At 36.9% G+C, this 26,667-nt stretch overlaps 5 protein-coding genes across 5 annotated transcripts; 3 read left to right on the forward strand and 2 right to left on the reverse strand.

Moving 5' to 3' along the window:
- The first annotated feature begins 1,222 nt into the window (after nt 1-1,222).
- Nucleotides 1,223-5,207, forward strand: LOC119980238 (UDP-glucose 4-epimerase GEPI48). The gene is made up of 9 exons (XM_038822857.1): nt 1,223-1,618; nt 2,049-2,098; nt 2,301-2,436; nt 2,714-2,815; nt 3,008-3,235; nt 3,340-3,418; nt 3,986-4,068; nt 4,484-4,575; nt 4,817-5,207. Exons 1-9 carry the CDS (start codon nt 1,436-1,438, stop codon nt 4,908-4,910), a joined length of 1,047 nt encoding a protein of 348 aa, XP_038678785.1. The 5' UTR covers nt 1,223-1,435; the 3' UTR covers nt 4,911-5,207.
- A 1,408-nt stretch (nt 5,208-6,615) lies between these two features.
- Nucleotides 6,616-13,548, forward strand: LOC119981062 (dynamin-related protein 5A). Its single transcript, XM_038824030.1, has 16 exons — nt 6,616-7,023; nt 7,870-7,933; nt 8,035-8,142; nt 8,359-8,460; nt 8,653-8,703; nt 8,902-8,963; nt 9,454-9,544; nt 9,763-9,827; nt 10,675-10,869; nt 10,972-11,091; nt 11,253-11,323; nt 11,449-11,674; nt 11,823-11,873; nt 12,448-12,676; nt 12,786-12,925; nt 13,021-13,548. The coding sequence occupies exons 1-16, from the start codon at nt 6,895-6,897 to the stop codon at nt 13,147-13,149; spliced, it is 1,833 nt and encodes a 610-aa protein (XP_038679958.1). The 5' UTR covers nt 6,616-6,894; the 3' UTR covers nt 13,150-13,548.
- Nucleotides 13,549-14,350: 802 nt separating this feature from the next.
- Nucleotides 14,351-15,280, reverse strand: LOC119981127. The gene has a single exon (XM_038824150.1). It carries the CDS (start codon nt 15,218-15,220, stop codon nt 14,603-14,605), a length of 618 nt encoding a protein of 205 aa, XP_038680078.1. The 5' UTR covers nt 15,221-15,280; the 3' UTR covers nt 14,351-14,602.
- A 652-nt stretch (nt 15,281-15,932) lies between these two features.
- On the reverse strand, nt 15,933-18,994 carry LOC119981177 (phosphatidylinositol 4-kinase gamma 2). The gene is made up of 3 exons (XM_038824228.1): nt 18,671-18,994; nt 17,165-18,569; nt 15,933-16,560 (listed from the first exon to the last, which is right to left on the reverse strand). The coding sequence occupies exons 2-3, from the start codon at nt 18,521-18,523 to the stop codon at nt 16,183-16,185; spliced, it is 1,737 nt and encodes a 578-aa protein (XP_038680156.1). The 5' UTR covers nt 18,524-18,569; nt 18,671-18,994; the 3' UTR covers nt 15,933-16,182.
- A 3,438-nt stretch (nt 18,995-22,432) lies between these two features.
- On the forward strand, nt 22,433-25,635 carry LOC119980764 (GDSL esterase/lipase At3g53100-like). The gene is made up of 5 exons (XM_038823560.1): nt 22,433-22,501; nt 23,501-23,562; nt 24,095-24,564; nt 24,976-25,103; nt 25,243-25,635. The coding sequence occupies exons 1-5, from the start codon at nt 22,433-22,435 to the stop codon at nt 25,633-25,635; spliced, it is 1,122 nt and encodes a 373-aa protein (XP_038679488.1).
- The last annotated feature ends 1,032 nt before the right edge of the window (nt 25,636-26,667 follow it).

Below are 26,667 nucleotides of genomic sequence, written 5' to 3' on the forward strand. Positions count from 1 at the left end.
GTAAAAACCTAGTCACCAAACAAAGCCCATTTTACGTGTGGGTTGGTTTCTGTCGAATACCCGTCACACGACCATCTTCCGATGTGTGATTCTCATCAGCTTCGTTGAACTTAGGGCAAGGCTGTTAGAAAATAATCAATCTCACTGATAATTGAATGGATTGATAGGTTAGTTTCAAAGAAAAAATTTGCATTTTTTTAATGACATCAATAAAATAATCGTCAATAACCAACTGTCAGTTCGATTAAATTCATATAAAAAAAAGAAAAGAAATGATAACCGACGGTTTACACCCATGTGTTGAATCCACAATTGAGAGGATGGTAGAGAATAAGATTAAAGTAACCCATGAAGTAACAAGAATTGAAGAAATCCTGCAAATAAATTTTTAAAAAAGGTGCTTTGGATGGCCATGACTTTCATGCAAACAAAGGACGATTCTGCCTGGAATGATGAAATCATAGCTTTTGGCAATAACAACATCATATTGTCAACCACCCAGGGGTGGATTAGTCGGTTTGGGGAATGAGTTTTTCTTAAAGTAGTAACCCGACATTTCATTCTATGATAACAAACGTTAAATCTAACGTCACAAAAGTAGTTTGAGAATTTACAAACACCGGACCACACAAAGAAATTACAAACACTGGACTAAAGGGAATTTACAAACACGAAACTAAAGGGAATGAATTCTCGTAGTTGTAGAGGGAGGGGTAATGTCATATTGCCTTAAATTACTATTAGACATTGAAACTTTTTTTTTTTTTTTTTAACGTGGGGAGGAGGATTCGAACCTGATCATTAAAGTGATACACACCAACTTTACCACTCCAACTAATAACTTCAGTGTTATTAGACATTGAAACGTATGACTACAATTAGTCTACCTGCCTAAATTGCATTGATTTATTTGCCAGATTTCATTTCAATTGGATAGTTTCCTGAAATAATAATTTCATTTATTTTATTTATTCATAACAACAAATTTCGCTTATTTTAGTCTAACTACCCTTCCAAACATGGATCTTGGATCCGAGGTTATGATGTTTAGATCAAACAACAGAAGATTATGGATAAAATTAAGGTCTGTTTTCCATGGACTAATTAACCCACCAAACAATAACACGTCAAACCACTTCTGGTAGGGCAATTTCGTCAATTCCATCGCAAACACCAAACAAGTAAAGAATCTCAATCCCGCGCCACAAGGAAGGAAGGAACCCTTCTGTGAAAAGACAACACTGCCCACTCACGCGACCGATGAGGCGATGACAACCGCAACGGAAATACTTTCCTTTTAATTATTTTTTTTTCTCGTCTTTTCTTCTGTTATAAATAATTGCAGAAGCTGAATTTCGTCGTAGGTTGATACATCGGTTTCTCCGTCTTTCAGTAAGCGTTTTTTGGTTGTATTTTTCCCTGTTTGTGAGCGATTATGGCGCAGAATATTCTGGTGACTGGCGGAGCCGGTTACATTGGGAGTCACACGGTGCTTCAGCTGCTTTTGGGAGGGTACAAGGCCACGGTGGTCGATAATCTCGACAACTCCTCGGATATTGCTCTCAAGAGAGTCAAGGAACTCGCCGGTGAAGTCGGTGGCAACCTAACCTTTCACCAGGTTTGCTTTTGTTTTCAGTCGTTTGATTAGTTTCAGTTGATTTTCCGTTTGATCTGTTGAGGGAAGGTTATTCATTGATAGCTGAAGAGATTGCGATCGGTTCAATTGATTTGAGTGAATTCTTTGTTGATAGATCGTTAGATCAGTCGTTTATGTGTGTGGCGATCCCTTGCCTTATTCGATGTTGATTTGGTACATTTAAATGTGGTTTATGAGCATATATGTGCATTTAGTGTTTTTGAACTTTTCATAGGTTGAGATCAGTTCAATCGCCTACAAATCTGACAATTTTTGAGATTTCATTATCCTCACCCCCCCCCCCCCACCCCCCCTTTCTCCTTGTTCTCACTTATAATTTCCGATAATGTCATGCTTTTTTAGTAATATTTATCTGCTGCATGAAGTTCTAAATTTCTGATTTTATTTGTAGGTGGATCTCCGAGACAGGGCAGCACTGGAGAAAATCTTTGGGGAAACAAAGTAAGCCTTACTGCCATTATGGTTAGAATTATTAGAATTTTGTGAAGAAAGTATCCAGGATTTGTCAGTTCACTCAGTTCGTTCATGCTGGCCTTTTGTACTCTTTTACCTACAAGAATGTAAAGTTAGTATATGGTTGAGTTTATATTAATTATTTTTTAGTGCTATTACTTGTTCTCATTTGTGTTCATTTCTGTTGCAGGTTTGATGCTGTCATCCACTTTGCCGGACTGAAAGCAGTTGGTGAGAGCGTGCAGAAACCTTTGCTCTATTATGACAACAATCTCATTGGAACAATTACTTTACTGGAAGTAATGGCTGCCCATGGTTGTAAAAATGTACTACTCTCTTTCCTGCTTCATGTGTGTGGTATATTGGCTATACTGGGATTGGATCTTTTGTGACAATTACTTTACTGGAAGTTATGATGGTCTTGTTAGTTTGTTACCTGGGATTGGATCTTTTGTGACAATATGGGAGTGGATGTTATTCTTGAATTGTCTGCTACTCTACTATATGAGCAAGATTTTATGCTGCATCAAACATGGAACTAAATTTATTGGCTTTCTTACAGCCTCTGAATGCAGGACTGACATGATTTATTAATTACTCCAGCTTGTATTTTCATCATCAGCGACTGTTTATGGTTGGCCGAAGGAGGTTCCATGTACAGAAGAGTTTCCGCTGCAAGCAACAAACCCTTATGGTAGAACCAAGGTATAGATTGCAGTTTGCATCTGCATGTTGTCAAGCATGCACAGCTTTACTTGCTTAGTTATATATTAAGAACAGATAGAATTTTAATAGTATTTGTTGTTTTGGATTCTTACTCTATATATGTATATTTATCAGTAAATTTCTTCCTTTTGTAGTATTCAGCATTTATATTTGGCAAATTTGATCTTTCAGCTTTTCATTGAAGAGATATGTCGTGATATATTCCGGTCAGACTCTACATGGAAGATCATATTGCTGAGATACTTCAATCCAGTTGGTGCACATACTAGTGGCTATATTGGTGAGGATCCCCGAGGAATTCCAAACAATCTCATGCCCTTCGTTCAGCAAGTTGCAGTTGGGCGTAGACCTGCCCTCACAGTTTTCGGGAATGACTATTCAACAGTAGATGGCACTGGGGTATGCTTTCATTTAATGGAATACTGTTCACTGATTTTCTGTTCTTAGCCTTTAATCTTATATGCCACAGAAAATTGGTCTTGATGACATTTATCTCTTTACAGGTACGTGATTATATTCACGTTGTTGATTTAGCTGATGGGCACATTGCTGCATTACGTAAGCTATCTGATGCTGGCGTTGGTGAGTGCTTGGAAACTTTTATGTGGTCTGTTTTCTTCTAGTAATTTGTTTTACTGAACCAGTTGTTGTCATAGTCAATCATCCGTTGTGCTCTCTTCCCTAGGTGTCTGGGGGTGATTTTCTTATATAAGGACCAATTTGTGGTATAGCCGTATAGGTACTCTCAATTTTTGTGGAATGTCTGAATCCCTTGGAAGGGCCTAACATGGGGCCTTCTTCAGTGGTATTAGTACATTAGGTAGTTATACACTTATATACTTCATATAATTATACAGTCAGTTCATTTACAATGCCTCAACTAGGTGGTAAGAATTGGTGGTATAGTGTTAGTTAAAGAGTTAAGGATTTTAGCACTTTTCTGGGAAAAAGCTGGGTTTAGGTCGTTAATTTGTTCTTTGAATGGATTCATCTTGCAATTATAGATCTCTCAGTTTTGTTGGCCAGTTGGAAATTTTCTAACAAAATCATTCAATAGTGGCTAAACTCAATTTGTTGCCAGTCTTACTTTGCTCATTATTAGAAGTAGAGTTCACTGATGATCTTTCTCTTGCATTTATATTCTTACAGGTTGTGAGGTGTACAATTTGGGAACAGGAAAAGGCACATCAGTTCTAGAGATGGTTTCTGCATTTGAAAAGGCATCTGGACAGGTATGAAAGCAGTTCATTTCTGAGATTCAGGTTTGTAACTTGAGTTCGATGTTGCTTTGAGTTATCATGTGCAACAATTACAGAATTGCTTGGAATGGTTTATAGACTATAGAGTGGATGACTTGACGACTACAAGTGGCATTGCCTTAATGTTTAAATTATAGTCGTAAGAGCTTTACAAATCTTGTGGTGGAAATGAGGAGCAGGTTTCCAGGCCACCACAATTGAAAACAATTATCTTATCACTCTCGCATCAAGTTTGGCTATATGTTAATTTTTTGAATTGGAAATGTGAAGGTTCTCTAATTGAATAATTAGATTCACCCTCAGTTACATGTACATGGTGTTGTCCTCGCTACTTATTTTGTGTGTATACCTATTCCTAGTTTATGTATTAACTGTTTTGTGGCATCAGAAAATACCTCTTGTAAAGGCTGGGAGGCGACCTGGTGATGCTGAGGTTGTCTATGCATCAACGGACAAGGCAGAACGTGAATTGAACTGGAAGTAAGTGATGCATGCATGTGATTCTCCGTTCTCTTGATATTTCAAGTTGGCTAACTACATAGGCTTTGAGGAAAGTTGTCAGCTATTTCAGAAAACTGATGTGTCAAATAGCTTGCTGTATATTGAGATAATTCTTGTAACACAAAACATAGGCATATGATCTTAAGCAAGATAAACTCAACTTACCAATAATCTTTTAGATTACTTAATTACTTACATCCCCATGTATGCTTTGTTGCAGGTCCAAATATGGAGTCGATGAGATGTGCAGGGATCAGTGGAACTGGGCTAGCAAGAATCCTTATGGATATGGATCTCCTGATGCTGCTAACTGAAAGCTGAGTTGTTAACTTTCTTATTCTTCATCTTGGCGGTTGTCTATCTCCCACTCCTTGATACTTACGAAAGCCTTGTGAGAATAGGTTTTCCTAAACATTATGAATCAATTATTGAGCTAATAAACAATGTGGTGTTACCAGGTAATAACCCTGCAATGCTTGGATGCTCCATTAAAGTTTTTTATCGAAGAAGATGTGTTTTTCTAGCATAATGTTTTCTGCTTTGTGCGGGTATTATTTTGTTCCTGAATAAAGTCGCATGTATGGTCATTGTTGCCAATGGTCTTTTTTCTTCTTCTTCCAAATGTTAATTACTGCTGCAATGTTTGCTTGTTTTTTGTTTAAGCCCTTTTAACTCATACAACTCTCTTGAAATGATCTGTGACAAATTCTTCTCTGTGGTCTGGTGGGGCTTGGTGTTTTGAATGTGCTTGTTTTCATCTTTCGATTGATTGAAAAAGACAATGATAACATTGTTTTGCTGCAAGTGCATGACTAAACAGAGATTCAGGTCCCTGTTTGAATAATGGTGTTTGCTTCAAATTTTAAGACAAGGTTCTGGCAGGCGTTATTGGCATTTTTTTTTTTTTTTAACTCCAACGTGAGGGATAAATTTGTTTAAAGTGAGGTGAGACGGACGATGGCCCTGCAATAGAAATCCCTGCAGTCATTGCAGTGGTCATCGCCAACATGACAGATTGACAGGACATCACTTCCAAAAACAGGTTTGGACTTTGGAGCATAGAAGAATTCTCACAACCACATCAATTTTATGCACTCCAAATAAAGCACACTTACTAATCACCGAGCTAATAAAGCACACTTATACTAATTACTATGCCACCGAGCTATATTTACCTTAATTAACTAATAAAGCATATGCATTTGACTCTGCTGTCAATTATTTAGCGAAAATCAAAACTGAAATGTGCCGTTGGATAGTAAAAGAGCCTTCTTGGTTTTCTCAGTATAATCATTGCAGAGCCACATAAGGTGGGCCCTATTTGCTCCAAGAAAGAAGGTTCAAAACTTCAAATTTGAAAGTGACAAAATACGAATTGATTTGTATTAGAATGACAGAAATTTCGAACGTTGGGATCTTCTTTACTTATGATAATACTATATAATCTATTTTTCACCTTTCATTTTTTTGAATAATGAATGTATTAAAATATCCTGGACTAAGTAAAGGGTCCATGCTTCATAACACTATATAGGTCTCTATTTGGACATTATTTGGAGGTATTGTTAGACCATCTAATTGGACCCTAGTTGGAGGCAAATTAATTTCTAATTCAAAAACTCATGTCGGCATTCAAAAAATATATATGTAAATATATTAAGTCAAGGTTTTTCTTTGCTTTTTTTACGTGATTTTTTTTTCTCAATGATTGTGATTAATTTGCACTCAAAATACACTAAAAAATACCGACGAGAGTTGGTTTAGTTAACAATCGACTAAGTTAGGTATATTAATCTTCAAATTTCGATTTCAACAACAAACATAATTGTCTGTGTAGTTTTTCAAATGCACTCAAAATATACAAATAAGAGACGTTTGGCTCACCTTTTACCAAAAAAGAGAACACAATATTTGAATCCAAACACAGCCTAAGAAATTTGAAAGTGCGCTTAAAGTAACTTTACGGCCGAAGTATTGCGAGTTCATAGATTTTCTCACCTTATAAATCGGTGCCTATATTCGCGAACCAAAGTACCAAACAGGCCTAGACTGCGTCTTTTTTGTCATTGCCGGCCGCGTCTTCTTCAATTCAAAACCCAACGAAAAACCAGTAAAGCCTCAATACAACGCGCTTTCAATTCTCTCTCTGTAGAGCCGGCGTATCGTTTTCGGCAGATCTCCCTTTGAAAACGTTGTCGGTTTTTCCTTTTCGGCGGAGCTGATTCAGATCGAAGTGATCTGTATCTGAAGCGAGTGTCGCCGCCGTTAATCCGTAGATCTTCGTTTTTTTTGGAATTAATGGAGAACTTGATATCGTTGGTGAACAAGATACAGAGAGCATGTACGGCTCTCGGTGACCATGGTGAAGCCAGTGCATTGCCTACTCTTTGGGACTCCTTGCCCGCTATCGCCGTCGTCGGTGGCCAGGTGACCTCTCTTTTCTCTATAAACATACTAAAAGATAGATATAGTCTTCGTGGACACTTCTTTTTGTTTCCACCATACGGAGCTAAGTTTAATGTGTGATGGAGCTTACAGCTACGCTTAATGTTCAGATCTGTTGTGACTTGTGAGGAGAGAGAGAGCAAGCGGAGGGAGGGGGACTGGGGGAGTTGTGTCATATTTATGAATTAAAGGGTAAGCAAGCAAGACTGTTAAAACAGAGATAAATTTGACGAGTTTGCGATCGCGTTGATCTCTACATGATCGTGATTTTCAGGATCTCCGAAGCATCTTCTTTGTGAACAAATCGAAATGCAGAGTTTATTTGAAGATGATATTTATCTTTGGTTTGTCTTCAGTTGAATTCAAATGTGTTTTGACTATAATTGATAATTAACTCTTGTTTAGATATTGAGGATGTGTATGTGGGGTGATAAAATTTTAGGTTTCAAACCTCAGTTTGAAGATGGAGTTTACTAACAAGCCTTTTTTTAATAATTGTTTTTCCTGGATTGCTAATTCCTATCTTAACTTTTTGGATCAATGATAATTGTCAGTACACATTAGTCATTTGAGTAGCCGTCAGACAGTTAAAATAGCAGTAATAGAAATCAATTAGCATGTTTTGTATATGGTCCTGCAGTTCATGGCATCAGGTAATTGCCCCATAAGAATGATGTTCGTAAATTATAATGGCTTGAATGTGCTCTCATATGCTCAATTTCTAAACACATTTATTTAATGAATGCCTTATTATAAGTCATATGGAAATATTAATGTTGATTGATATATAATTGCAACATTATATTTGGTTCTTCTAATGCTCCACAGAGTTCTGGCAAGTCCTCAGTTCTGGAGAGCATTGTTGGCAAGGACTTCTTACCTCGTGGCTCTGGTAATATACAACATGGATACTCTTGGCTGTATATAATGCTATGTTAGTATTTTCCTTTAGTTGAGACTTGAGAAGTTAATGCATGCTACACATATATGCAGGGATTGTCACTCGGCGTCCTCTTGTATTGCAGCTTCATAAACTCGATGAAGGCAGCAGAGAGTATGCAGAATTCCTTCACCTCCAAAGGAAAAGGTTCACAGATTTTGGTAGATTTCTTTTTTTTCATCTCTCCCTAAGCATTGTTAAAATTTTCCCTGCCTCATATGTTAGTTCTGTAACTCCTGTTAGTGTGAACTTTGTTTAGGGCCTGCATGTTTTAGTCTTTGTATTCATCATGATGTGTCGTTATCATGTAGATAAGTTGATGTGTGTAATACCCTTCCATTTTAATGATTTAATCTCATATCATCTAATCTTTGCAGCTGCTGTGAGAAAGGAGATTCAAGATGAGACGGACCGAGAGACTGGCCGTAGTAAACAAATTTCTAGTGTTCCGATTCATCTCAGTATATATTCTCCTAATGGTAAGTTAGCAATTTAAATATATATAAATATATGCATAACGTTTCTCACTGCTAGGTCTCTAATTCATTCATTTAATTTTCTCCATTCCCTACCCTCCTCACTCCCAAAAAAAAAAAAAAAACACAAGTTTCACTCAATAGCTGTTCACGGCAATTATATCTTCATTTTCTCTGTTTGGTGAACCTTTGCAGTTGTGAATTTGACACTGATTGATCTTCCTGGGCTTACAAAAGTAGCAGTTGGTATGTTATCTGTGCTTTAACGATTTCACATTTGAGCTACCTACATATGTGCTGTCTTCTTACTAGAAACTCCATTGGCTGAATTAAATTTGGAACTATGACCTCTTTTCCATTGTGTTTCACTATGACAACATGAAAGAAATATCCTCAGTATTTGTTATCATAAACTGTGAATAATTAAATGTCTTGGCAATACAGAGGGTCAACCGGACAGCATAGTGCAAGATATTGAGAATATGGTTCGTTCGTACATTGAGAAGGTACTTCACGCATGCAAGTATTATTTTTTCTTCTTTTTTCCTCGTTCTATACTTTGGAACGACTTCTCTTAAATTGAAAAACTCTTATTCCCATTTTATTATCTGTCGTAGACAGGAAAATTTTTGTCCAAAAGCTTTTGCAGTTTAGGTTGATTTCTTATAAATATGTCTCGTATACTCCAGACTCCAGTATCTTGACCAATATTCCTAGTAAGTGGTAAATAACTAATGAGGCCTTTAAAACCCTGAAAACAGAACTTTGTCTGTTTGTGGGTAAGAATTTTGTTTCTTACCTCCTCCCACCTCTACCTTTTACTCTTCCCTTGAAAGGAGAGGATGGGAAAAAAGTCTCCTTGTAGTATATCAGGTTCTGTGTATAGTGTTCTTTGTATTTTGTTTTCTTCATAACCAGTGACACTCTACCTTTCAGTATATAACCTCATGATATATTGATGTGTGATGTATTTTATTTGGTGAACTTCTTGTACAGCCCAACAGCATTATTTTGGCAATTTCTCCTGCCAATCAAGATCTTGCTACATCAGACGCAATCAAAATCTCTCGTGAAGTGGACCCTACGGGTATAATTTTTTTTTTTTCAGTTTCTAATTTCTTGGTTTTTCTGCTCTGTATCAATGTTTTTTTATTTTCTTCGCTGAAAAGAGGAAATAGCAATTTTTATGTGAACCTTTTGAGCATTGTTTTGGGTGGGCATATTTTGAAATATTATAATTATTCAATTTGGAGCACATATTATTTTTATCTTCTGGTACTTAGTATATTCTTATTAAATTTTCAGGGGAAAGGACAATTGGAGTCCTGACGAAGATTGATCTTATGGATAAGGGTACTGATGCAGTTGATGTAAGTTGGCTCTGTTTTCATTTTGATACAATGACGTCTGTTTCGGAAGCAGGACTTAAAACCAGTTTCCGTAGTTTATAATTGAAAATTTCATGAATTGAGGGAATACGTTAAGCGTAACGGGGAAGGGGAGAGAAGTGAGGGATTTGCATATTTGGTCCGGTAGAACCCTTTTACAGCATTAGTCATTTCAGCCCATATATGTATGTATGAAAAGGCAAATTAAGTGATTAAATAATATAGTAAAAACAAAAAATGCGTTCTGGCTGGTTTTTTACCAAGTCAAAAGAAAATGGTCAGGGAATAGGTAGTAGATCCAATACTATTTGGTTTAGCCAGCTAATATACTGTAGTTTTAATGCACTGCTTATTAATTGTAATAGTTAATGAAATTTTATTATCGAGTATTAAGTCTATGCAATTAGAAGATAAGGTCTTCTCTAGGATATTCCGTGCTCCTTATTGGCATATCTAAAGGTGCCTGTTATGGCTAACGTGTCTGCCATATGTCTTCTGCTGTCACTCTTGCTTGAATTGAGAGTACCTAAACTTTTTCCATGGTACACGGGTTCTTGTAGAAGTCATGAAAAAAGGGTGCTACAAAGATGCCTTGAGATTGGATATATGCACTACTCTTGATTAGTTAAGCTATTTGATGTTGTGTTGAAGAGTTCACTCATGATGTAATTGAATGTTAATGACGATGCCTTTTTTTGCAATTTAGTTGAAGAATTTTTACTTGTACATATTCAAGATTTGAGGCCTTGTACAATCTCTTACATTTCGCTCTTAGCAGTTATTGTCTTTTGCATTCTATACCTTCTGAGTCTCATGTTGGTTTATTTAGATATTGGAAGGAAAAGCTTATCGACTAAAATTTCCATGGGTTGGGGTCGTGAATCGTTCACAAGCAGACATCAACAAGAATGTTGACATGATTGCAGCCCGACGCAGGGAGCGAGAGTACTTTGCAAATACTCCAGAATACAAGCACCTTGCTCACAGAATGGGTTCTGAGCATCTGGCAAAAATCCTATCAAAGGTAGAGTAACAAATGTTCTGTGGTTTTAAGTTTCCTTTAAACAATTGCTGCAACTGCTGCAGTTTGGTTATAGTAACTTAATCATAATGTTTATCATTGCAGCATTTGGAAACCGTTATCAAATCCAAAATCCCAGGCATCCAATCCCTTATAAATAAAACAGTCGCTGAACTTGAAACTGAATTGAGTCGTCTGGGAAAACCAATTGCCGCTGATGCTGGAGTAAGTGTGCACCTTATTTCATAGTTGTGTAGTCTTACAAACATGTAGATTTCTGGGATAAATCTGATCAGTTAGAAGGCTTGTATTTCTTCATTTTTCTGGGAGCTGGAATACTATGCAAGAAAATCTGCCAGACTAACTAATCCTTGATGCTTATGCAGGGAAAGTTGTATTCTATCATGGAAATTTGTCGGCTTTTTGATCAGATATTCAAAGAGCATCTTGATGGCGTGTATGTGCACATTTCTGTTTCTTTTTTTAATCCTCTCTTCTTAGCTTGGTTTGATTTTACCCATCATGTTTGTGGACTCAGCCAGTGGAGCTGTTAAATTCTGATATGGTTACCATTGGTTACAGGCGCTCTGGTGGTGATAGAATTTACAATGTATTTGATAATCAGCTTCCTGCTGCCCTGAAACGTTTACAATTTGACAAGCAACTATCAATGGAAAATATTCGCAAGCTTATCACAGAAGCTGACGGATATCAACCTCATTTAATAGCTCCTGAACAAGGATACCGTCGTCTCATCGAATCTACTTTAGTCACTATCAGAGGTCCTGCTGAGGCATCTGTTGATGCGGTATGCACAAAACTAGATGAAGAAAAATAATTTCTTTGTATTTATCTAGGTGTGGCTTGAAGTCCACTCGTTCTTGCCACCTTTATTAAAACTTTCTTGTGTTTGTTGTTTGTTTACACTTTTGCTAATTGCTTATTTGAAATTCCAGGTTCATGCCTTATTGAAGGATCTGGTTCACAAGGCTATCAATGAGACAGTGGTAAGTTCCTGTCCATGCGATTTTAGTTGCTACTTTTGTGTTTTGATTGCCGTGTTTGTAATTTTCCATGGGACTTTAACAAAATGGCCTTCATTTTCTGAATTATATATATTGCTGATGGCTCTGGTTTCTGATCACCCAGTTGTCCAAATCCTGCCTTGCCCCCATCCTTTATAGCTTTTTCCCACCTCTTCTGCTCTTTTTTTTTCCCCTACTATTGATGCTTCAACTGGCTATTTGGGATCATCTACTGCTGATGGGGTGGTGGTTCCCGATATTGATCTGAATTGACTAGCTACTGCTTATTCAACAAACCACATTTCCAATCCCCATTTGCATTTTAGTGGGTTGGTCTGGTACGAGAAGTTATGGGAAAGCATATAACAGCATTGCTAATTCATGAATTTCTAAGGATTGCTGTGTTCCGCAGGCTGGATCTTCTACTATTCTATGTTCTTCCCGAAACTGCTTATTGGATGTTCACCAAAATAAGCATAGGAATGTTTTTTAAACATTTAAACTCTATAAAGAACTTTTTTCTGTTGGATAAACTCTTGTTATGCTCGACTTTCAGGAGCTAAAGCAATATCCTGCTCTAAGGGTTGAGGTTGGGAATGCAGCTATTGACTCACTTGATAGAATGAGAGACCAAAGCAAGAAAGCCGCACTTCAGCTGGTAGATATGGAGTGTAGTTATTTAACAGTCGATTTCTTCCGGAAACTTCCTCAGGATGTTGAGAAGGGTGGCAATCCAACGCATTCTATTTTTGATAGATACAATGACTCATATCTTAGGCGAATTGGTAAGGTTTTAGGATTGAAACCAGCTTTTATAAGTAATTGATCTTCTCTCTCACTTGGTAAAGTTTGGGACTAACCAGTGGTTTTGCTTCTTTCTATATATATAAACAGGAACAACCGTTTTGTCATATATTAATATGGTCTGTGCGGGTCTTCGAAACTCCATTCCCAAGTCTGTGGTGTATTGTCAAGTGCGTGAAGCAAAACGAAGCCTGCTTGACCATTTCTTCGCCGAGTTGGGTAAAATGGAGGTGAGAATATATTTGTCTTCTTACATATTCCATTCAAGTGTGGCTTCAATGATAAGATTAGAAGTATAAGTAACTTTTGGATGAAATTGTTGCAGCAAAAGAAGTTGTCATCATTATTGAATGAAGATCCTGCAGTCATGGAGCGTCGTACTGCTCTTGCCAAGAGACTGGAACTATATAGGGCTGCCCAAGCAGAAATCGATACAGTTGCTTGGTCAAAGTAGGTACAAGGATGACAGTATTTCAGGAGAAAGAATCTGTTTTACAAGTGAATTTTGGTTTGGAGGCTGTTTCAATTCTTTCATTCATGACTAGACAGAGTTCTACAAGAAAGATGGGGAGGGGATTGTTGTACTGTATGTGCTATATCTAGTAACCAAGAGTGGATTTTAAAATCTTTTGTTCGGTGATATCACTATTCTTTGCCCTTGTGTTGGACGATTGTATCCTTTGTTATATACAAGTTTTTATACAGTCTTGTCATTCCTCATATAAAGGGGTGGTGCAATTAGGTTTTCCGATGTATTGCTGTTAATTTGGACGGAAATTGGGCATTTGTCATTTTGTGGATGCCTTGGCCCGTGTTTATGGTCAGTGATTGTTGATGTGGTGTGTATGCTCGATGACAAAGTGTCACGTGTTATTTATTCAGTGGAACATGCACACCACGTTACCACTGAATATTTTCTCTTAAATGAGAGTCGAATTTAAATGAAACTAGTGAGGCAATGTACGTTGAAAATGTCATTTTGTTCGGTGTAATAACACTTTTGATCACTGATTGAATAATATGGTCTCGTTCAACTCGATCATCCACATGAATCATCACAACTTCCATTCGCTACCACTTCTTTCTTGGTAATGCATTATTACTTCTGTAGACGTCTTAAAATTGACATTTATGGTGTAATGTTATGAAACAAAAATAAAGATATGTATTGTATTTATTATTTAAAAAGCTTTATTGTATTTATTTATCACAAAAACAGAAAGAAAATGGTGGTGAACGCTGAATGTGGCCCCCACATTCAGTGCCATCAAAAGAAGATAAAAGAAAAATGGGAACATTCACAGTCTCACCCACTTTCTTACCAACTGTTCACACTTCACACTGAGACCACAACAACCAGTTTAGTTCCTTCATCATTGGCTATAAATAAATCCCATTAATTCAAATATAAATCTTCATAAATCCAAAAACAAAGAAAATCTGCACAAAAATTATTTAAAAAACCTGTAAAACTGGATTTGGGTTTTTTACTTCATTCATTGCAAGTCCATCCCACTAAGTATATACCACTAATTGCAGCATCAAATCTTTGCTTCCACTTCAATTAATCCCCACAACACCCAAAAGGAGAGGAGAGAAAAAAAGAAAGAAAAGAAGTGCAATAGGGAAGTGCATCTTCTTTTCTTCCTTAATCATCCAACAAACATATTTGCATTAATTAATAACACTTAATTAGTCTCTAATCCTGAAATTAATATGGTAAACTACAAACATGCAAATCCAAGAGCTGCCTGCCTACAAGAAACTAAAACTAAACCTGCTTCAAGATACCATTTTTGCACTTAATTTAACAATTTGGGCTAAATTATTGGAAACCCAGAATCTAAAAAATTACTTTAAAAAAAATTAAGAAATTGAAACAAAAAATAAGGATTAATTGCTATTTATCAGCAGTGGAAGCTAAGAACAGATCCGTCACTCACAGCAATGGAGACTCTACAGCCAGTTTTAGACTTAACATGGTGCGCGAAGACGTGTAGGACCCGAATCCGACCCGCCATTTCCAACCTGGACTCAATCTCTATACTGGGTCCTAATCTGTTCCCGTTAATCCCAGCTCCGAACCCGTCAGGGAAATTGGGGACCGGATTTACAGTTGCTGCGGCGGCGGCGGAGGATGAGCTGGAGAGCGGGAAGGACTGGACGGAGAAGGTGGCGGCCATTAAGGAGGTTCGACCCGCTTCGATCTTCCCGGCGGGTATGAACATGAACCCGACTTGAGAACCCGAATAGAGGAGCTGGAGCGTGCTGTCATAGTGGGAGAAAGCGGCGCGGTTGGGGTTTTGAACGGAGACGTATTGGGAGAAAGTGAAGTTAACGTTGTTGTTGGAGACGGAGAATGAGGGGAGTTGGACGGCGCTGACGGAGATTTTGGGTTCCTTGGGCTTGAAGACGGTGAAGTAGACTATGAGAAGTACAATTACTACGAAGATCAAGAAAATTGTTGCTACAACACATGATGCCAGATTTGTACGGCCTGATGGAGGCCTCTTCTGCTTCACCATTTTCACACCCAGACAGAGAGAGAGAGAGAGAGGGAGAGAGAAGTGAGTGAGTGGAGTTATGATGTGTGCGTGAAAGCAAGACTTGTGCTAATGTTTTTTCACTTTTGTTGCAAATTGTTTTTTCTGATGAAGAAAAAAAAAGAACAGTAATTTTTGTATAATTAAATTATATTGAAGGCTTTGCATGATTTTTTGTTAGGTGTTTGATCATCACAGATTATCGAGGAGGGATGTTTCATATTATGTTGAGGGGACATTTCGGTTTTGCTAAGACACTCTCTTCTTAGTTATCATGAACTATATATATAGATCAATTGAATGTCTTCTTCTAAATTGCAGTCCTAGATTCTATCTTGGTTAGTGTCGTGATCAAGAAGACTCTTCGAATGAAGTGTTAAATCGGTTTTACACATAAGAGATATCAAGATTCAAGTGGAGGTTATTTTGATACTCAGTTTGACTTGTTTGCTTATTAAATTTTTGTGAGAGGGTTGTACTTGTATTATGAATAAAGGTGAGTTTTTTTACTTCAAAAACAACATAAAAAATCTGTTAATAAAAAACTTCAGACTCTACTGTACGGTGGTGAAAAAAAAAGACAGCAATTGCAGGCCCTATGTATTTATCATATGGACCAAGCGGTTTGGTAATCTTCTTTGTCTTTTTCTTTTTCATGAGAAAGAACAGCCGAAAGATGAAGTAAGGTGGGGTCTACAGGAGCTTAAAAATACATATTATTGACTGAAACTTGTGGCCATTTTCATAATACTACAGAGGCCAGGTTCGGGTTGGTTGAACAAGAAGAAAAGTGGAAAGCTTCAGGCTAATAGTGTTAATAATAGGCCATCTGCATTCTGTACAGCCTGCAGTCCATCAAAAAATGGACCTTGTCATCTGATTTCACATACAAAAATACATATGTATGTTATATGTATACATATGGTATCATCGGATGAATGGAATTATTCCGTGATCTTCTCGAGTCGGGAATCCATGATCTGAGAAACTGCTTCAAGAAATGCAGTTTCGTTCATGCCAGGAAGCATTGTATCCTCAGCTTCACGAACAATCCCCTCTATAACAGATTCCTGGTTCACAGTTTTTCTACACAGGATGCTACCGATTGTAAAGGGCGTGAGGCCTTTCTCTACGCCTTTCTTCAGTAGCATGGTGGATATACGAAGTGTCCGGGCACACTTCAAAGGAACATCCCAGCCATAATACTTCAGGAGTGCAATATCTTGCTCGGCGTCTAGCGACTTTATGTAGTCAATGGTGCTAGCGGAGTAAGGCTGACGGGCTTGTGGCCAGTAAAGCCAATCAAAAGTACAGTCTTCAAACTGCAAACATTTGAAGAAGCGTGTAAGTTTCGAGTTAAAAGTTGGATGATTGTGATTTCAAATGCACATGTTTTACTAATATGCATCGTAGACTCTGAATTTTTTTTACAATCATCGACTAATATGGCAAGACAACAGAACAAAGTGACAGCAAGCAATCTGATGCCAACGAAAAATCGACACAAAACCAGGTGAAAAGGTATTGGCCTTAGCAGCGGGAACTTCTTCGCCAACTGTTGCCCGTTTTTTCATCATGTGGGATCACACAATTCTACCAAAAAATTTGAATCCCATAAATAATTGATAAGCATAATGAAGTTTGTATGTCCAACCTAAACAATATCTATTTGACATCTTAATTCACAGTTCCCAGAACTGATCACGAGATTTCAGACCTCGACAGAACTGATCTGTTCGCGGGTATATAATCATTCTAACAATCGTATATTTTCCCATGTGTAATATCCATCTATGAATCTTTCAACTATCAATAAAACCAACTACTTAGCCACGACTATGTATGAGTACTTCCCTTCAAAAAATATGCAATTGATCAAAAAAGTTCGAAAATGAGGTAAAGTTAGCCCAAACAGAAAACACTTACATTCTCAGGGAGGCAATAGCCATGATCGATGGGAATCAGCACAGTCTGACCCTCCTTCCCTTCTCCAATCAATATATTCCCCGCATGCCTATCCGCATTTGCCATTCTTATATCAAAGACACTGATCTTGTGCACCTCCTCCATAGGGAAAGCCCCAGGGCCTAAGTCCTCACAACTCCCATTATTCTTCACAAACATCTGCAAAGATCCAATCTTTACATTCTTCAAAGAGAACTCAAAACCTTCTGGGTAGTTGAATCCTCCATGCAAGCATCGAACCATGGTCGTTGGAGGTACACCAGCAAACCCCATCACCCCACCGGTAAATCCACGAGGTCCGGTCTTAGGATGATCCAATATATATGCAGCTACTTCCCTCAATGCTCCTTCTCCTACAACTGTTCCCCTCTTCAACCCTTCACCATCAGACGAAACTGGCAGATCGTGAGGGTTGTTCAAGGCATTAGGCTCCTCATCAATTGGCTTGAAAACGGAAACATAGTTCTCTCCCATTGAATCTTGCATCAAATAAGTCCCTCCTGTTCCTTCTGATGACCTGATTGGTGTATTTCCCTTCTCCAGTCCATCAAAGGTTGAATTGATCATATCCCATATCAATGAATCCAATTCCAGCTTTGGATTAACAATTACTGGTTCCAACCAGAAATCCCTCAATCTAGGATTCAAAGTAGGGTTCGGATATGGAGTCAGAACTTGAAGCTCCTTCTTGGGCTGATCCTCTTCCTTTTCATTTGAATTTTCAGCCACAACGGAGAGCTCAAAGTCCTTCTCAACAGTTTTTTCCCTAACTTTGGCCGATTTTTGAGCCAACAAATGAATCACAGCATCACCGTCTTTAAGGATATCAGCGATGGTTCTCTGGTCAGCATCATCATCAAGTCTTTCACCATCGCAGAAGATCTCCTGATGCTCAACGTCAACAAACCCTTTTCCCTCTTTCGCTATTCTTTGCTTCAAGTACTTGACATTCCGGTATCGATCAACCTGGAGCTCGAATTCCTTGCCACAGACGGTCCTCACGGTAATCAACAGCAGATCGGATAGTTTCAAGACCAGGTGAAGAACAGTGCCTCCGGAAACACCATAATCCTTGACTAACGAATCGTTCCGTGCCAGCTCTCTGCCTCTGAAGACCAGCTTCTGCTTCTTCACCACAAACCCTTTACAAGTATGGATCCTTACCTTCACTGACGCTATCGAATCGGACTCCAAAATCCTCATCGGAATCACAGAACCGGCGACGGAAATGTATATAAGAATCGATTTAATATTCCCACAACCGGATGAGGGCACCGATTCAGGGCGAACCGGACTCAATGCGACACCAGCAGCAGACATTTCTTCCAACCGGAAAATGTCTTCCGATCAACGTCAATCAAAGGACCTGAATAGAACTCAAACCCAGAAAAAAAACAAAAAAATATTTGAGTTTCAAGAATCTAAAACCAAACCCAGAACCTGAAACAGAGTGAAAGAGGAACAAACCATCAGATGTTCTTGGGGCTCCTGGCTTTCAAAAGAAAGCCTGTACGAGACAGGGGCATAACGGAAATTATCAGGAAAGTCGGGATTCTTCGCCGGAGGGAAAGAATCAAAGGGGAGAGTTGCAGTGAATGAGAGATTAAAGGATCAGTTGGTGAGGAATTGAGACTGGCGATTATTTCGGACTATTTTTTCCAGAGATGGATTTAGTTGCACGATATTGTCGCAGAGGTTTATCTGAACCGATGAAATTATCGCCGATAAGAGTGGAGGAAGCAGAAGAAGAGAACGGTGCCATAGCCGTTGGGTTTATATAAAAACCAGGTTTTGGAAACAACGGCCATGGCGGAGGTTTATCTGAAACGACGTTAGTTGTTTGTTAACGGTCGTCAATTTGCGCAGGCTCGTGGAAGGAGCTTGTGGCTAGTTACGAATATGCCCTCACACTCTACACTAAAATGTTTTCTTATTTAAGAATTTTTTTTTTTTTATAACTGAGAACGATATCATATAAGTTTATTATTTAGAAAAATAATATATGTCTAAACTTAAGTTATCAGGCCCACGCACACATTATCTTCCCAACTAACGATTGAATAAATCAAAGCCCAACTGTGATTACAAGGGTATTATTTTTCAATGGAAATCGAACTTTGGACATTTCGAATTCATACGATTTGATCCAGACTAAAGACAGTATATTGATTCCAATAGTATCGCTTATCTTAATTTTTTTGGCTTACTAGTCTAATATGAAAAAAGTTGGTAGAATTCTTGGAACAATAAATAATGAAAGAAAAAAAAATTATGAGAAGGTGATTATAGTAATTTTGTTCTCTTTGTACTCTAGCCGTTGCCTATGGGCCCATGGTGGTACCCGAAAATGATCTCAAAGTACATAGACGTTAACATTTCTCCATAATTGCATATTTTTATTATTATGGTTGTCTTATTTAATTAGTTGAGTAATTAAGCAATAAATCCTGTCATGAAAATGACCATAAATTACTTTCTTTTGGTTTATGATGGGTATTTCTGTTATGAATAGATTCCCACATCGGTTGGGTCACATTTAACCGAGTGATTTATAAACTGATCAAGCCCACCCCTTACATACAGTAAGACTTTTTCATGAGTCTAGTGAGTTGGGCTTCGGCCCGTAGTAGCTAAGCTTGTCTAGTGAGTTAGGCTTCGGCCATTAATAGTTGGGCTCATGTAGAACAAAGATGTGCGGACCCGATGTATTATCATGAATCGAATAACGCAAAACAGACAATATTATTGACATGTATGTGGTCTTGAATTTCTGACAATTTTAGTTTGAATTTTTTATTTTATAAATAATAGAAATCCATGAAAAAATATGCAAAAACTAACTAAACGAGCAAATCAAATGCTCATATATATTTTTTTCCTTATCATAAAACCATCGATTACATACATATTAGTTGGAAGAAATAAGTAGTTAACTATACCAATACTTTTTTTTTTTGAAATAGGGATTTGGGGATGGGATAAGATAGGATTGGATTTGAACCCACGCGCCTAATGGGAGGACGATCCCTTACATGCAACATGATTGTCGTTCAACCAACGATTCATTTGCAACTATACTAAGTATATGGAATATGAGTGTAACACTTTACTTGTAAACAATTTTTTGATTTTACGTGCTAACTTCCATTTGGTCCAACAAAAGAAGAAGAAGAAACAAAAAAAGCAAAAAGAAGTTCAAGCTAATTATCAATACCTTGCTAATCAAAAAATAATTATCAAGACCTAATTATAAAATATAATTTACTTCTTTTTTTTTTCCGATTAAAGCTACTAAAAAAGTGGAGTCGTACGTGCATGCATGTATGCTCGTAAAAAAATAACTACACCTTTTTATAGATATATTACTATTACTTCCAAATAAGGACATAAATATAATTAGAAATTTTATTATTTAACATTTCCCCATGAAACAAATGCTTAACCATACACGTGTGTGTATGCTAATCAATATAGCCTTTTTCTCTCTTTAATTTCATTGTTGATACATTTATAGATTCTATAGAGTAGATGCCATATTATCAAAAACAATGTGTGAATTTAGAACTTACTTTGAATATAATAATATAGATAAAAAGGTAAATAACTATCGGTTCCAATAGTGGACGGTATTGGGGACAAACAAAAATATACACAGACCTACATAATATATGGAGAGATTATTTTCAAGAATTGAATTTGTGATCTTTTAGATTGTACCAATATTTGCTTGATTGAGACATAATTTTAATAATTAGCAATACTAAAGCATAGCTAAAGTGCGCATCTTCCCTTCCTTTTTTTTGTTTCTATGCTTGTGGAAGTAGTTGTTCAAAGTGACCAAGTTCATTGTCCTCGGCATCTGAAAATGGGCTCCTATACAAAACCAATAAAATAAAAGTACCCAAAAAACAAATCCAATAAAAAGTGCTAGAAAACTTTAATTAATTGATATATTAATATTGTGTCTCTAATCAATGACATTACATAGTCTTTTGGTTAAAATAATTAATGTACTCTACAAAGTTGAGAGTGTTTGAATGTTATATAAAATAAATTTCAGTATTTATATGATATTAAGCTACTAATTATGTGCCACAATAAGCTTTAATTTTTGTCAAAAAAAAATGATAAAAGGCTTTAATTTAATCTCTCATTTTATATTTTATTGGTAAGGGGAGGATTGGTTAGAGTTGCAAAGAGGGAAGGTGCCTTGGAAGAGTGTGTGTGGTTAATATGCATTGAAGAATAGAGTTTCAATGTCTACTTTTAGTGGTTACATTATTTTGGGACACAATTATTAACATCTCAATTTGAAACATGGCAAAAAGCTCAAGATAAAAAGTGCTTCATGGGGTCCTATATACCATGTTCTCATGACTATTCTTCATGTGCTCATGCTCCCTACACTACAAATCCAATCCCACTCACATTATATATATATATATATATATATATATATATATATATATATATATATATATATATATATATATATCCACTTCCAGCATATTCTTTGTTTTTTAAACACAGTGATAAATTGTACCAATTTATTGCTTTAAATAAAAATGTTTTCATCATTTTTTATCATCAAAAAATGAAATCATACAAATTTGTTCTTTGAACATTTGATATGGGTTTAAACTCGGAACTTCAAACTTGTACAAACATAAGTTTCTTACCTGACGATAGGATAAATTAGGTTTATGTCCAACGTGTTGCCACAAGAATATTACTTGGAATGGGTATCTAACTCAAAACATTCTGAATCCATACAATTTCACCCCATCAATCATAATCGTTTTATTAAACATTGTACTTTCTCCTCTTCTTTTCTTTTGTTTTTTTTTTGTAAAAACTCATAATTAGATATTCTATTGCATACTTTTACAAAAAATTATTAAGATCTTAATAGTTGATATCTCAATTATCTCAACTGTTTAATTGAATACAAATAATTCAAACAAATTCATGAGCTCCACATATCCCTGGTGATTGGATCCCGTTTCATATATGCCGTTGTCGGTTAGAGCAACATAATGCTTATCGTTTATTTGTTATAAAACTCACCGCGAGTGCAAGAAAGCAACGGGCCCGATTGAGAAGGTAAGAGACACGTGGCGGTGATTGGGTAATGGTTTGTGTGTTGGGACGCTCCGTTCCTATAACCGTCGAGGTTGGCGAAACAGTTGGGAACGTGTAACTCTCTGATTGGGTATAGTTACGGTAAGAATGGATCTTGTTAGTTATAAGTCGTTATTTCAGGTAGCGCACATGTTCAAGGGGTGCCCGGGACCTGCTGTAATAAAATTACAGCAGGTCCCGCTGTAATGCACTTTAGAGGTAGTAATTTTTTTTTTTTATTTTTAAAAATCATAAATATGTAGTATTTTTCATAACGAATTCAACGATATATTTTTTGTTTGAAACAAAAATCAAATTCATCGGGATCAAAACATTGAATATTTTGAGTTTATATCTGATGGTTTAGAATTGTCGTGTCTTTTTCATGTTGAATTTGATTTTTGTTTCTAACAAAAAATATATCGTTGTGTTCATTGCGATTAATACTACATATTTATGATTTTTAAAAATAAAAAAAAAAATTTTAATGTCAAAAAAGTATATTATTGTGGGGCCTGCTGTAATTTTATTACAGCAGGCCCCGGGCTTCCCATGTTCAAGGTCCGCAACTTAAAGGAACTGTCAAACCTGAATTTTGTGATTTAAACATATCTAATTATGGCTAGCTATGGTCTATGGTCTATGGAGAAATCATTATCTTCCCTTACAAATTCAAATCCTAAATTTAGCTATGAAATCAAATCATAGCGTACTCATGATCCATTAAACATTATTAACACATGATTTAAAATCATTTATTAGAATTACTGGTAGATGAAAGTTACTGTTGTTGAGTTATCATCTATATACAATATTTAAAAATTGAAGCAACTTATATATACATCGTGCCAGGTAACAATAGTCAATAAGAATTTCTTTTGTGCAACACTCCACCGCTTCGCCTAGCAGCACGACGCTTGCGTTGCTCTTCCACAATCCTATTGTCACTGTTTAGGCTACTCTCTTAAAAAATAATATATATATATATATATATATTATATGATTTTGTATGGTAATTGTATTTGAAAACTCTATATATCCTTAACAATTTCTTCCATAACCGGCCATAACAGTATTATATTATATAATTACATTGAATTTAGTTATTACGTTGTCTAATTACATTGACTTTCGTTATTACGTTGTTTACTTACATGTTATGGTTGAATTTGTTAGGGATACATAGTGCTGCCGAATTGTATTTGGACTCAATATTTTGTAACTCCTCAATTAGGGAGGTCTGTGAGGTGAAATAATTTTTTTATTATTTCTTATATTATCCATAAAATATTTCTTTCGTTACAACTTTTAATAAGAATATTTTTGTAACTCACATATCTAAACTCTACTTAACTCCATCTTCTATCCAAGTAAGGGTGAGTAAAAATATTATCTCTCCCATAACTCCCCCTCACTCGAGTCTCTCTCACTTAACTCTAATGAACTCTTCAATTTTTGAATCCAAGCAGAGTATAAAAGAAAAAAAAAAACAAAACTTTGTTTGCTTGGCATTTTGTGAGGCTATTGGGCTTGGACTCTTCCACATTAGTCATTGAATAATCAAAAAATCATACTTGGGCTCAAACTACTATTATAGGCCCCCAAAAGAATTAATGGGCCGGACTCGACGAGAAAAGGCAGCCCAAAACGAACTCTCGAATGACGAGGCTGCTTTAGGCATTTCGAATATATTACTCACCCGCCAATCTCTCTCTATATCTATATATATATCCCTCTCTCGCTCTAGCTCTGAGCAACAATTTCTTCCAGTCTTCTTGCTGCGATTCTCTTGATTCTGATCACCGTTTCTTCACAAGCAAAAGCTCTTAAATCCCCTCAAAAGTTCTGTAACTTCTCTGTTGATTCTGCCTACTACAATGTCCTTTTTCCTTCGCCATCTCCATTTCCTTCTCGTTCGCCTTCCTCCTTCGCTTCTCCTTCTTCTTCTCATTCTCTTCATCTATCTTTTTCTTCATCTTCTTCGTGTTCTTCCTCTCCTCCTCCTACTCTTTATTCTAATTCGTCTTCTTTTCTGACTGTATCTGAACATCCACTATTACTTCCATCTATACCTCTTGTACCCGCACTCTTCATCATCGGAGATTCAACCGTCGATTGCGGCAATAACAACTTCGTCGGTACCTTCGCTCGAGCGGACCGACTTCCGTACGGTAGAGACTTCGATACGCACCAGCCCACTGGAGGGTTCTGTAATGGAAGAATCCCCGTTGATTATTTCGGTAAATCATCTCTTCTTTTCATTTATTTTTCCTGACTAAGAATAATGTGAGGAGTGAACAAGAAAAAAATAACGCTAGTTGAGAAATTTGCGAAATTTCGAAGATACACATTGGGTCTAGTTTTTCCAGGTAAATCTGTTTTCAAGAAACAAAGAAATTTGAGAATCGAGAGCTAGGTTTAATAGCTTCAAACGAAAATCCTGGGCAGGTGAGGAAACTGCGGAGAATTCAGAACTGTTTCCCATTGTTTTCTCTACATTTTCTCAGCAGCCAAACAGGATCGTGTTTTCTTGTAAAAAAAAAATTGGGAATATTATTTAGTGCTTAAATCTTAATTTTTCAAGATAACCCGATATTACTTCTATAAGTTTCTCACTAGATTTATATGTTTTTGGGTACTTGGTTGATCAGCTTTGCTTCTTGGACTTCCCCTTATCCCAAGTTATCTTTCCCAGTCCGGTTCTGTCAATGATATGATTCGAGGAGTGAATTATGCATCTGCTGGTGCTGGAATTATTTTCACTAGTGGATCAGAATTGGTAAGCTGTTTGGTTAAGTCTGTCAAGATTCAAGAACGTCTGTTAAGATTTTCACTAAATGCTCAGCATTGAAATTCTGTAATTCTAAACTGTTCTCTTAAAGTGTTTGTGATTAAGATCGACCATAATGATGTTGCAGGGTCAGCGCATCTCCTTTACGCAGCAAATTCAGCAGTTTTCTGATACTTTGCAGCTGTTTATCTTGAGCATGGGTGAGGAGGCTGCTGCCGATCTTATTTCAAAATCAGTGTTCTACATCTCCATTGGTATCAATGATTATATACATTACTACCTGCGTAATGTATCAAATGTCCAAAGTGTGTACACATCGTGGGATTTCAACCATTTCTTAGCATCAACAGTGAGGCAAGAAATTAAGGTTACACTCTCAAATCTTTCTCTTTTCCTCTCATTTTGTCATGTATTTAAGGAATCATCTGCGAATGTGATTAGCTGTTTATGGCTTGGATGTGAAAAAAAGAGAGTAGGGAACAACCCATTATTGACAGATTACTCTTCTTCCTATAACTAAATTCTGTTGTTTAAATTTCTGTAAATCATTTATGACAGGAAAAAGAACTCGTACAATCTAAATGTCAGGAGAGTGGTGCTGATGGGATGCCACCTATCGGCTGTGCTCCTCACTACTTGTGGCGGTACAGAAGCGAAAATGGGGAGTGTATCGAGGGGATAAACAACATGATCCTGGAATGCAACTTTGTTATGAGATACATGGTTGAGGAGCTCGCACAGGAGCTTCCTGATGCAAACATCATATTCTGTGATGTTTATGAAGGCTCCATGGATATAATCGAAAACCATTTACGTTATGGTAAAGAAGATCATTTGAACCCATTTTTTTTAATTGGAATTTAGCATCTGTTGGAGTCGAATTTGACGTTCTTGGTTCTGCTATTTCTGTCAGGTTTCACTGTCACCACTGATGCTTGCTGTGGGTTAGGGAAGTACAAGGGTTGGGTCATGTGCTTATCACCAGAAATGGCTTGCAGTAAGGCTTTTAACCACATTTGGTGGGATCAATACCACCCCACTGATGCAGTGAATGCCATCTTGGCAGAAAATGTATGGAGTGGCTTGCATTCGCAGATGTGCTATCCAATGAACTTGAAGGGCATGGTTTCTCCCCAACACAAATAATCTGATGGAAAGTGCTTGTAAATTTGCTCAACAACTGGTACTTAAAACTCATTTACTCTTCATACATACTGTTCATTCTGTAAAAAGGAAAACAGCAATATACGAGTCATTCTTTGACCGGCTCTTTTTTCTTTTTCACTAATTAGTACCATCCTCTACATTTGATTTCAGCATGATGTCCGATAGAAATTATGAAACTGTCAAATTAGCCTGACACTGCCCATTAACTCCATGACAAGCTAGGGAAACTTCATTAGCTTCAGTAAGCAGCACTGCGTGCACCACCTGTTAGCTGCAGTATAATATGTTGGCAATGGATTAAACTCTTGCTGCTTCTTTTGCTACCCTTGTCAAGTGACTTGTAACACTTGTAACAAGGTTCAGAAGTGGACTTGGTATTCCTGAA

The sequence above is a fragment of the Tripterygium wilfordii genome, chromosome 16 (assembly GCF_013401445.1).
Source record: "Tripterygium wilfordii isolate XIE 37 chromosome 16, ASM1340144v1, whole genome shotgun sequence".
Lineage (NCBI taxonomy): Eukaryota > Viridiplantae > Streptophyta > Magnoliopsida > Celastrales > Celastraceae > Tripterygium > Tripterygium wilfordii.